General features: G+C 46.0%; 1 protein-coding gene across 1 annotated transcript; it reads left to right on the top strand.

Annotated features, from left to right (window-relative positions):
* The first annotated feature begins 1,068 nt into the window (after nt 1-1,068).
* On the top strand, nt 1,069-11,591 carry hspb1 (heat shock protein, alpha-crystallin-related, 1). Its single transcript, XM_043718797.1, has 3 exons — nt 1,069-1,547; nt 9,633-9,696; nt 11,125-11,591. Exons 1-3 carry the CDS (start codon nt 1,160-1,162, stop codon nt 11,312-11,314), a joined length of 642 nt encoding a protein of 213 aa, XP_043574732.1. The 5' UTR covers nt 1,069-1,159; the 3' UTR covers nt 11,315-11,591.
* Nucleotides 11,592-12,826: the final 1,235 nt, after the last annotated feature.

Genomic DNA, 12,826 nt, shown 5'->3' with positions numbered 1-12,826 from the left:
TGGTTGTGTAGTGTGACATTATGCAAAGTGCATGTGCAATGCAAAATACATACGCGGTATGAGTTTCACACGTGCAGTGGGAGTCATATGGGCGGCAGTGGAGCCGGGTTCAATTCCAGCTTTGAGTGGCTGGAGAATTTGCGCATTCTGTGTGGGAGTCTGCGTGGGTTTCCTTCGGATGCTCCCATTTCCTCACACAGTCCAAACCTGTGCAGTCTAGGTGGATTTAAGTTGCCCACAGTGTTCAAAGATGTGTGGGTGGGTTAGTGGCTGAGCCATGGGAAATGCAGGGTTACAGTGATAGGGTAGCGGATGGCTCTGGGTGCGGGATGCTGATTGGACGGTGGGTGTGGACTCGATGGGCCGAATGGCTTGCACCCATACTAGGGATTCTCTGTTCTGTGAGGTTGAGAATGTGTTACGTGTGCAGTATGAGTTGGATGTGTAATATGTATATTTTAGTGCACGGCGCATTTTTCTTGCAGGAAATAAGTTTTCTTTTAATTCGTTTTCTTTAATACCCTGGAGAAGCCAACATTGGGCGCTGCAGTCCATGTGCAGCACGGTTTGGGAATGGACCAGATTTTCCTGCAGTCCAGAGTGTGGTGCTGGAAAAACACAGCAGGTCAGGCAGCATCCCAGGAGCAGGAAAATCGATGTTTCAGGCATAAACCCCGGCTGCCTGACCTGCTGTGCTTTTCCAGCATCACACTCCCGACTCCTCACCTTCTCCCAGAGAGAGAGAGGTGAAGCACAAACACTAACTTCCCAATCAGAGGTATTCCCAGCACAGGCCGTTTGGCCCATCCTTATATCTGTGTGCTGGCCCTCTGCGGTTGAGTCAGTGGCAGTTGTCCGAGCCTGTGTGGGCAGCCAGGGGGGGGGGGGGCATGGGAAATATTGCGAACAACAACCAGCTCACTTTCCAAACTCTGATCCAGACAATTGGAGAGGCCATTCGGGAATGCTGGAGAGACCGCATTCCACACCAATGAGGCCAGCCCCTAGAATCAGACTTGGCTGGAATCTGATTTAAATATAGCCCAGGATATAAAGGCAGCGCCGTGCTGGGCTCGGTCACACTTTGGCCCAGCATTAGCCCGGCTTTGCCTCTCTCTCTCTCTCTCTGTCCCCCCACTCCCCAGCCCTCGCTGCCCTGATGTCCGAGCGCCGCATCCCCTTCAGCTTCATGCGGAGCCCCAGCTGGGAGCCGTTCCGGGACTGGCACTACCCCGGCCGGATCTTTGACCAGTTCTTCGGGATGCCAGCCTTCCCGCCCGACTGGTCACTCAGTGACTGGCACGGCATGTGGCCGGGTTACATTCGGCCGCCTGTGACCGCAGCGCTGACCTCAGCTCCGGCCCCGAGCGGGGAACCAGCGGCGGTGGCTCCCAGCGGCCAGGGCAGCAGCCTGAGCCGGCAGCAGAGTACTGGGGTGTCCGAGATCAAGGTCACCTCCGACAAGTGGAAGTTCAGCCTGGATGTGAACCACTTCGCCCCTGAAGAAATCACCGTCAAGACCAAGGATGGCTACGTGGAAGTCACTGGTGAGTCCCCTCCAAACCTCTTCATTTGTCAAAAATTACAAATCACACAGCACCAGGTTATAGTCCAACAGGTTTATTTGGAAGCACACTAGCTTTCAATTAAACCTGTTGGACTATAACCTGGTGCTGTGTGATTTTTAACTTTGTCCATCCCAGTCCAACACCGGCATCTCCAAATCTTCATTTGTGGTCTTGGTACTTCAGTGGCTCAGTTCCCAAGAGTTTTGAACACACCCCTCTGTCCTTTCCCTGTTAGACTGAAGGATTTAATTTTTTTTTAAAATTGTATATTGTTCAGCCTGCTTGCTCTAGGGATCGTCAGAGATGCGAAAGGAATAGGGTCCAGGCCATCAGCAAACCTGATTAACCAGAGTTGGGGAGAAATTACTTTCTGCGCTTTTCCAGCGACACACAGCACACGGCACGGCACGGCACGGCACGGTGGCACAGTGGTTAGCACTGCTGCCTCACAGCGCCAGAGACCCGGGTTCAATTCCCGCCTCAGGCGACTGACTGTGTGGAGTTTGCACCTTCTCCCCGTGTCTGCGCGGGTTTCCTCCGGGTGCTCCGGTTTCCTCCCACAGTCTAAATATGTGCGGGTCAGGTGAATTGGCCATGCTAAATTGTCCGTAGTGTTAGGTGAAGGGGTAAATGTAGGGGTATGGGTGGGTTTCGCTTCGGCGGGTCGGTGTGGACTTGTTGGGCCGAAGGGCCTGTTTCCACACTGTAATCTAATCTAATCTAATCTAAAACACACTCAACTCCGATCTCCAGCAGCTGTAGTCTTCACTGTCTCCCTCCTCACACGGCTCCTTGTGAATCTTTGGTTCTGTGTACCCAGAGGGTTCAATTGATTCCAGGCTTCTCTCAGGGAATCCCGGGATGAGGGGAGTGGGTGGGACTGTGGATTGTGATTGTATTGAATGGCAGAGCAGGCTCGATGGGCCAAATGGTCTCCTCTGCTCGTCTGTCTTTTGTCCAAATCTGTTGACCGCACTTTCGGGTGAACGTAAAGGTTTTACAGGAGGGGAGCTGGGGAAGGAGGACTGGTGACAATGAATTGAGAGATGGAGGAGTCGCTTGATGGCCGAGGAAGGTGCGCTCACGATGCCAAGCAAGTTGATCTTCAACCTTTCACATCCTTTCGATGTCTGCCACGCCTGATTCAGCAGGGCATCGCTCACATTGCCTCGGGAGTCAGTCTGACAAGTTCCAGGAAAGAAACACTCATGGAAATAGACTTTTTTAATTGACTCATGGGATGTAGGCCATCACTGGCTGAGGAGAAAGTGAGGGCTGCAGATGCTGGAGATCAGAGCTGAAAATGTGTTGCTGGAACAGCGCAGCAGGTCAGGCAGCATCCAGGGAGCAGGAGAATCGATGTTCGGGCGAAGGGCTTATGCCCGAAATGTCGATTCTCCTGTCCCATCACTGGCTGAGCCAGCGTTTATTGCTTGTACCTTGTTCCCTTTCCGAAAGGGAAAAAACCGGGGACAATAGACCAGTCTGCCTGACTTTTGAAAGTGCTGGAATCTGTTATTAAGGAAGATTTAACAATGCACTTGGAAAAATCATTGCTCAGACACAAAGTAAACATAGTTTTACACAAGGGAAAGCATGTTTGACAATTAATTGGATATTTTGCGCATCTAACTGGTAATGGGGAATCAGTAGATGTGGTGTACTGGGATGTGAGTATTCAATGAGGTGCCATGCATATGGTGCTAATACATAGGTGAAGGGCTTACGGAGTTGGGAGCGAAAGATATTCCAATGGTCAGATTGTCCTTTCTGAAGTAGAAATGGGAGTTGGAATTCAGAACAATGCAGAATTCCTGAAGCAGCCGACTCCAAGGGAATTGCACTGGAACTTGGAATTATATTGCCAAATTCCCTGTATCAAGACAATTCTGAAAAAGCCCCTTAACTTTGAGAATTCAAAGGGTTCCAACTCTGTTGGCTGCAAGGTTAGAGGAGTAAAACGTGTTCTGGGTAATACTAAACTGAACTTCCTGATGATACCCACCAGAACCCAACATTCTCTCTTCAGTTCCTGACCCAACACCCACCCTATCACCAACTTCACGGGCAGCACAGTGGTTAGCACTGCTGCCTCACAGCGCCAGAGACCGGGGTTCAATTTCCGCCTCAGGTGACTGTCTGTGTGGAGTTTGCACGTTCTCCCCGTGTCTGCGTGGGTTTCCTCCGGGTGCTCCGGTTTCCTCCCACAGTCCAAAGATGTGCAGGTCAGGTGAATTGGCCATGCTAAATTGCCCATAGTGTTAGGTGAAGGGGTAAATGTAGGGGATTGGGTCTGGGTGGGTTGCTCTTTGGAGGGTCGGTGTGGGCTTGTTGGGCCGAAGGGCCTGTTTCCACACTGTAAGTAATCTAATCTAGTCTAAAATAAACTGATCCAACAAGGCTCCCTAACACAACTCTGACACTCACATCAGACCCAACGGCATGACACACCTTCTGGTGTGACCAGATGTCACCCCTGTATTCCTAATGAAGGGCTTTTGCCTGAAGCGTCGATTTTCCTGCTCCTCGGATGCTGCCTGAACTGCTGTGCTTTTCCAGCATCACTCTAATCTAAACTCTGGTTTCCAGCATCTGCAGTCATTGTTTTTACCCAGATGCCGCCCATACCTAGTGCCACAACACACCTAGAGAGACCAGATCCAAATCCCCCTTCCCAACACAAGCACTCCTCCACCTACTCCCAAAGTTTCAAGTCAATACCTTCCCTCCCAACCTGACTCAACACAATCTCCCAATCTGTTTCCCAGCCCCGGCCCCAACCTGAACTGAAATCCCAATCTCCCTTAAGTACTCATTATTTACCACCCTGGAACCCTCTCTACCCGGCTCCTTTTTCAGCTCACATCTTTGGCATTTTACCCATTTCATCCTCCCCTGGTGCTATACCCACCTGACTCTAACCAACCTGGGACTTTCTCCCACTCACTCACCTGACACAATAACCCCTCACCCATCTGGAACTCTCCCTCTTTACCCAGCTGGCACACCACCTCCTCACCTAGCTGGGACTCTTTTCCCCTCACCCATCTGGATCTCTTTCCCCTTACCCACCTGGCACACTGACCACAGTCCCAACCCCACCAGCATCACCACCCTCCACATGACTTCTCATCCACCTGACACTCTCCCTACTTAAATCTGAAACACTGCCCCTCACCCACTTGGGACTTTTTCATGCCCCCACCCCCAACACCCTGCAATGCCTTATCCACTTGCAGTGCTGCCCCTACAAGTACATGCTTATCTGTCACAGTAGATTTCAAAGTGCCTGCTGACCATTGTACCTTCAGTACAAGGCACTAAGTGCTGCAAAAGGTGCCATGTATTGAACAAAGACCTTTTGCACTGCTGGATTGGAGGTTTCCTTGGACAGGTTTGTAACAAAAGGCCCCCGAGCAGGAATCTCCAGTGCAAAAGTGGAAAGTCAGCGTTGGAAACAGAGCTTCTGTCTCTAATTGGATTTGTGGGGCTATTAACAAGGACAAAGGATTGCTTAACAGACAGGAAACAGAGATAAATGAAACTGAAATTTGCACAACACCAGGTTATTATAGGTTTATTTGGAAGCACTAGCTTTCAGAGCGCTGCTCCTTCATCAGGTGGTTGTGGAGTATAGGATCATAAGACACAGAATTTATAGCAAAAGATTACAGCTGAAATGATATGTTGAACAAAGCTGGATTGTTTCATCTTTTAGAATGGAGTGCAGGTTTTGGTTCATTATGATGTAAATCTTTTAAGTCACCTTCTCGAGATTTTATAATAAAAGCTGACATCTCAGGTCAGAGATCAACTCTGTCTGTTGATCATTGTACATTGGCGAGACCAAGCAGACAATGGATGAATGCACACTGCACAACAACCAACAGAAAGGGATGTTCCCTCCCAGTTGGGGAACACTTCAGCAGTCCGGGGCATTCGGCCTCAGATCTTCAGGTGACTGTCCTCCAAGGCGGACTTCGGAATAGGCAACAATGCAAAGTGGCCGAGCAGAGGCTGATAGCCATGAAGATGGCTTCAACCGGGACTTTGGGTTCATGTCACACTACAGGTGACCCCACTGCACTATACACTCTCTCACACAAGCACACAAGCACACATACCCACACAATCTTACATACACATTCACACAGAGCCTCTCTCATACATACACTCTCTCACATACGTACACACACATACAACCCCACACTCACACCCACACACACACACCCTCTCACAGGCTTATACTCCATCATACCCCCACACACACTCTACCAAGCACGCACACACGTGCACCCGCCCCTACACACTCACATGCATGCACTCAAACTCTCTCTCTCTCTTATGCATGCACACAAATAAGTCTATGGGATGCATTTGTATTTGCAGAATTACATTTGCAGATACATTCTATTTTGCTCAAAAAATGCACAACCTCCAGGCAGTCAATCTATGTAATATTTAGTAAATTCCACTTTGGAAATAGAACCAGTCTCCCTCAAGGTTGGGATACAGACAGACTCTGACTTCACACCTTTAATGCATTGTCTGAGCTGAGCCGTCACTTTTTGCTATGAAACCTTAAGTAATCTCGAGAAGGTGACTTTTGGGATTTACATATTAGTGAACTGAAACCTGCAACCCATTGTAAAAAGTGAAAGACTTAATAATCCAGGTTTGTTCAATACTGTATATCATTTCAGCTGTAATCGTATGTTATAAATTCTGTATCTTATGATCCTATACTCCACCTGATGAAGGAGGAGCACTCTGAAAGCTAGTGCTTCCGAATAAACCTGTTGGACTACAACCTGGTGGTGTGTGATTTTTAACTTGGTCCACCCCAGTCCAACACCGGCTCCTCCACATCAGACATAAATGAGACATTTTCAAGCTGTCAAGCTAGGACTCATGGACTGAAACATCGATTTTCCTGCTCTTCGGATGCTGCCTGACTTTCTGTGCTTTTCCAATACCACTCTAATCTAGACTCGTGGAATATTATTCATTGCTGGAGCCTTAGCTATTTACAATCTAAATTGGCTACTCGATGAAGAGGCTGAGATTAATGTATCCAAATTTGCTGGCAATACAAAATTGAGCAGGAATATAAGTGGAAGGCAACAATGAGGCTGCATTGAGATACAGACAGAGTAAATGAACGGGTAACAAGTTGGGATATAATGGGGACAAGTGTCAGGTTATTCACATACAAAAACTGAAATTGCTGGGGAAATTCGGCAGGCCTGTGCAGCATCTTTGGAGAAAAATCAGTTAACGTTTCGGATCCTGTGATCCTCCCTCAGAAGGGATGCTGCCAGACCTGCTGAGCTTTTCCAGCAAATTCTGTTTTTGTTTCTGATCTCCACTGTTCTTTTGTTGTTTTTGTCAGGTTATTGACTTTGACCAATTTGCACCTGTTGATATTCATAGGGACGTGGTGCCACAGATATAAGGAAAACATGAACTAAGTAAGTGTCGGTACAACAAGCAATTAGGAGGGTGTGAGTTGGCCTTTGTTGTGAAGGGTTTGGATTACAGGAGCAAAGAGGTTTTGCTACAATTGTACAGGTCCTGGGTAAGACCATACCTGGAGTACCATGTACAATTTTTTCTGTGAAATCTATCAATGCTTATTACTTGCAGTTGAGTCAATCGACAGTCCAGTAGATTGGTCCCTGTATTGATTGAAGTCTTCAAAATCGTGATGGGTCTGGACAGAGCGAGTAGGGAAAAACCAATACCCATTCATAAATGATTAGAGAACTGTTTTAACTTATTTTGTGAAAGTGAAAGAGTGTATTTAGGGCCTGGCATGCACTTTGTTGAAGTATGATGGAGGCAGATTCAATTGAGGCATTTAACAGAATGAGGATTTAAATAAGGGCAATGTGCTGGGCAATGTGGAAAAGGCAGGAGATTGAGACAGCATTAAAATGCCCAGAGACCCAGTGCAGACATGAAGCCTTCTCCACGTTATGACATCTCTGTGACTCTGCGAAACCATTCTCCTGTGAATGGGAGCCTGAGTAAATTGGCTACCTATTCTCAGAAATGTAAAAGAAAGGGAAGTGATATTGTCAAAACGTACGGGATTTTAAAAGCCAGGGTCGATAGTCTGGTCGCTTCCCCAGGCTGGGGAGACTCAGACACGGAGCTATGGTTGCAGGCCTGAACTGTTAAGAAATACCTTCCCTCAGAGGATTGTGAAGGTATGGAATTCTCCAACCCAGACGGTTGTGAATATTCTTAAAGCTCTCATTGTATCTCTGGGGAGCAGGTGGGGAAGTGGAGTTGAAGCCAAAGATCAGCTATAATTACACTGAAGGGCAGAGCAGGATCAATGTGTCTCTGCTCCTGCTCTTACTTCGGATGTTCTTGTGACCTGGAATGCACTGTGAGAGAGTGAGGCAGAGGGACTGTCAGTTCCATCTTCCCAAAGAGTAAGGGATAACCGTCCAGCAGAGAAACATTGGTTCTGATGGTAGAGTAGGGAATGGATCTACTTGGGTTGCTCATATGAAGAACAGACAAGAACACAACAACTCAGTTGAACCTCCGGCCAGGATCAAGAATTGCATGGGTAGAGGTTCTGACAATTAATCAGAGTCAGCAAGGAGTGACTACAATGGGTATTCCACCCACCCATGGCCTCGCAGAAAGGAAGGGCCAAGATCATGGTGAGTGATGGCGGAGTAGTGGGGGGATGGGCAGATATGGGTTTGGCTACAAGGGCAAGGGATACATCTTTCAACGTGCCCTTTCCCATCCCAACGCTGTGTGTCGCAATCAGCAGCTTTGGGTGAGGGAAGCCTCCCTGCTCTCCTAGCCTGCAAACAAACACACCATCTCACACAACGCCCTGATGCCCGTTTAAATATTCCCCACCAGCAAACCACATACTGAGGGAGTGCAGCCCTGTTCCTGCTGTCGTCTCGCCAATGAGGTATTGGATTGAGCTTCACCCTGGCACCCACACTCAGATGGACATTAAAAGATCCCATGACCCGACTTCAAAGTAGAGCAGAGGCACCTGGCCAATATTTATCCTTCAAACAACGTGAATCAACCAGCTCACCAGCTTATTACCATACTGCTGTTTGAAGGAATTCCCTGTGTGCAAATTGAATGCTGTATTTCCTACAACGGCCGCAACACTGCCAAAGTAATTTGTTGACTGTAATTTGAGACAATGTGAAAATTGGTATGCAAATAGATATTGTACTTTTTTTAGAAGCTTGTTTTAAAGGAGGTAAATTTTAATTGGTGGGCGGTCTAAATAGTTTTATTGTGCATTCTCAGACATTTGAATCAGTTTAAAGTGAATACAGAAATCATTTTATGTAAAAAAGCTTTTAAATGTTATTAGCCTCTTTGGAGACAATGAGGTGGAGTTAGAGGTAAATGGAATGTCTCTACCCTGCTCACAGCTGGGAAGGAAACATCCCCACCCTAAACTGTGCTTGGAATATCTCATCCTAACAGATACAAGAGCAGACTGTACCTTAATTACAGTTGCAGACACTGTAACAAAAACCCTCCTATTTGTCACAGCAGGGCACCAGTGAGCTCATGTTGGGAATATGTATTCCTGGGGTGGAGCCTCAGTAGCTGGACTCAACACTGCGGTCAACTGTGCAAACAAAACAACAGAAAAATAGTTATACTAGGTGCCCACACTGCTTATACCCTAATGTGACAAACACCACACCTAAAACACGTCTGCAACAACTCCCTGAATACAAAGCCAACCAAACCATTGCTATGGAATCTGACGTCTAAAAAATAAATGAGGCCACATGTTCCCAGAAGTTGAAATATTTTATTGCCATTTCAAGAAGTGATGGATAATTTTTAAATTGGTTGGTTGCATTGTTCCGTGAGAGACATCTGATTTTCAGTGGCTTGTTAAGGAACAAGTTGCTCAGTTATGTAACTGATTTACATAAAAAGCATCTCCTGTTTAACTGTGAATTGTGGTCGTTTCTCCTACTTGGTGAAAATATGGCCACAATTTATAATTTAACAGCCTTTATTGAAATCTTCAATTATTCTGTTCTGAAGGAAAGCACGAAGAGCGACAGGATGAACACGGCTTCATTTCAAGGTGCTTTACTCGGAAATATCTGTGAGTAAATTCTTTCAGACTTTGTTTTGCAGTTTAACAAAATGCTCTCATTCTTGCATCTTGAGTTGCATTGTAGAATCAAGGATCTGAATTGACACAGAAGACAATTCAGTCCATTATGTGTGTGCAGAGTTTTCAATTGGTTCCTCTTTCCAGCACGGTGGCTCAGTGGTTAGCACTGTTGCCTCACAGTGCCAGGGACCCAGGTTCGATTCCACCCTTAGGCAACTGTGTGGAGTTTACATATTCTCCCCGTGTCTGCATAGGTTTCCTCTGGGTGCTCTGGTTTCCTCCCACAATCCAAAAGATGTCAGGTTAGGTGAATCGACCATGCTAAATTGCCCAGAGTGTTCAGGGCTGTGTAGGTTTGGTGCATTCATCAGGGGTAAATGTAGGGTAACAGGGAAAGGGAATGGATCTGGGTGGGTTACTCTTTGGAGGGTCGGTGTGGACTTGTTGGGCCAAATGGCCTGTTTCCACATTGTAGGGATTCAATGATTCTCCATATAGCCCAGCAAGTGTGTATTAAGTGGATATCCAATTCCCTGGAATTTATCCCAGGTCTGACTTCATGAGCTGCAGATTAGAGATTCGAGTAGAGAGATTAGTGCTACTGATCCCAGCTCTCCCTGATGTTGCTGTCATTCATGTTGTTATTTGGAAATGAGAGAAAACCGAGAAGTGGCACTCCTTTTGAGCAATATTCCATACCAGGAATATGTCCTCTGTGCTTTCGTGAATGGTCAGAAACTTCCAAAACTGCACCCAGCCTATTCGCTGCACACTGTGCTGTGTGTGCCACGTTTGAGACTTATAACCAGGTCCTAAACCCGGAATCAGGAGGGCTCACAGAATAGGAGCACAAGCCTCACCAAGGAATCAAGAGGGCCAAGAGGAAGGAAATCAGCAATCCAACTGGGATTTCACCTTGAGGGACCCTGCTGGAAATCAGGCTGTCTAGTTACTGCTCTGCGTTCAAGTGAACAGCTCATATCCAGTGGGATTTACTGCAGTGCGAATTTAACATGATGTCCTAATCCTGAACTGTGGCCAAGCTAAATTGCTCTGAGTAAGTTGGTGTCATCGTTAGCAACTTTAACATTAAAAAAATTTTGGAATCACAGCCAACCTACAATGTAAACAAGTGGCTGGATTGCAGATAAGTATGACTTATTATACCATGCTTTAATAAAAGTTATACTCCACAACCACCCGATGAAGGAGCAGCACTCCGAAAGCTAGTGCTTCCAAATAAACCTGTTGGACGATAACCTGGTGTTGTGTGATTTTTAACTTTGTCCACCCCAGTCCAACACCGGCTCCTCCAAATCACAGCTTCAAATAGAGTTCCTCTTGTTGATTGGAGTTTCGGGTAATGCAGATGTTGTTTTGCCTGTGAAATCTCATTTCCCTCTCCCTTTCTCACAGCTTGCCACCAGATACGGACCCAGCTGTAGTTACTTCAACATTGTCACCCAGTGGCATACTAACAGTGGAAACACCAATGAAGAAACCAGCCCTGCAGTCCTCTGAGATCACCATCCCAGTCACCTATGAGTCCAAAGCCCAAATAGGGGTGCAGGATTCCAAGAAAGCATCTGAAGCAACAAAGAAGTGATTTGAACTACAAAAAAGAAAATTATACCGAGCATAGCATAGACGGGCCAGAATAATACCAAGGCAGCCTGGCTTGGTACTTAAAGAATTTATCCTTTTATCATTAATTAATTATGAACTAATTTCCACGATGTGTCTTGAGGCTGTTAAATATTTTCAGTACATTTGCAGAGACTTTTCCAGATTTTCGTAAAAGTGCTTGTTTAATCAACATGTCACTTTATTAAAGAAAAACAAATGATTGGAATGAATAAATCCTTTTTATCCCATTAGCACAACATCCGGTGTGGTTAATGTTTCAGTGTGACCCTCTGTCAGAATAAGACACCCAAGAAGTGAAAGGCTGATGCAATCATTCAGAGACCGAGCGACCATCCACTTGATTCATAGGGTCAGACATCACAGAAACAATCAACCAGTCCATGCCAAACGTAATCCCACTTGCGTCTAAACTCATCCAAACCTTTCCTATTCATGTACTTGTTAAAATGTCTTTTAAATGTTGGAATTGTGCCTAAATCCATCATTTCCTCAGGAGGTTCATTCCAAACGCAAACCACACTCTGTAAAAAAAAAACTGCCCCCGTGACTTTTTTAAATCTCTCTCCTATCACCTTAAAAATGTGCCCCCTAGTCTTGGAATCCCCTATCCTAGGGAAAAGACAACAATCACTAACCCTGTCTAAATCTCTCATGACATTAGGTTTCTGTAAGGTCATCAGTTTTGGAGTCACTTTTTCTAAGCTGAATTCTGTTCTTGCACTGAATCCCAAATTGCTCCTCTGAAATGTAAGGCCAGCATCACCAATACTCCTATTCATCATCAGGATTTAATCAACATTGATATTCCCATCATCAACATGATCATCACTCACATTGCCAACATCACCAACACTGTCCCATCAACATTCTCATTATCAATATTTCTATTATCACCAATGTTCCAGTTGAAAACATTCCCAGTATTAACAGTCCCTACTCAACATTGTCATCTCCAACATTCCCATCTTCAACATTCCCAACACCACAAATATTCCCATAAATAACATGCTCATCATCAGCAATTCCGTTCCTCGCATGAACATTCTCATTGAACATTCCAATGATCAACATCATTCTCATTATCTTTTTTCCCATCACCATCATTTGCATTATTGCCAAACGAAAGTTAACTTATCCTCTGAACCATTTACATCATTACTGACATCTCCTCCACCACCCAGGCAACATCTGCCCCATAACTTTCAAATCCACTTTTAGTTCCATTGTGACTGTAATTCACAGTCCTATCATTCCCATCTCACCAATCAATTGGAATTCCACTATCACTTGCATAGCCAATGCAATTCCACCATCACTCCCACTACTACCCAGATTCCCATTCCCATCTTCATGCCCAATCCTACCCATATTTCTATTTCTATCATCATTCCCAAATCCTACCTCCATTCCCATTCTTACCATCACCCCCACTTCTACCTAAGTTCCTATTCCCCACATCACTCCCAATCCT

This window comes from Chiloscyllium plagiosum, chromosome 28, assembly GCF_004010195.1.
Source record: "Chiloscyllium plagiosum isolate BGI_BamShark_2017 chromosome 28, ASM401019v2, whole genome shotgun sequence".
Taxonomy (NCBI): domain Eukaryota; kingdom Metazoa; phylum Chordata; class Chondrichthyes; order Orectolobiformes; family Hemiscylliidae; genus Chiloscyllium; species Chiloscyllium plagiosum.
Note: the sequence above shows the minus strand (reverse complement) of the source record. Positions and strands in the feature narration are given on the sequence as shown.

Bases quoted from the DNA above. Each gene is read 5' to 3' on its own strand.
- hspb1 (XM_043718797.1), top strand. From the start codon at position 1,160: ATGTCCGAGCGCCGCATCCCCTTCAGCTTCATGCGGAGCCCCAGCTGG. The intron at 1,548-9,632 runs GTGAGTCCCCTC...TCTGTTCTGAAG, and splicing joins TGGCTACGTGGAAGTCACTG to GAAAGCACGAAGAGCGACAG. The intron at 9,697-11,124 runs GTGAGTAAATTC...CCTTTCTCACAG, and splicing joins TGCTTTACTCGGAAATATCT to CTTGCCACCAGATACGGACC.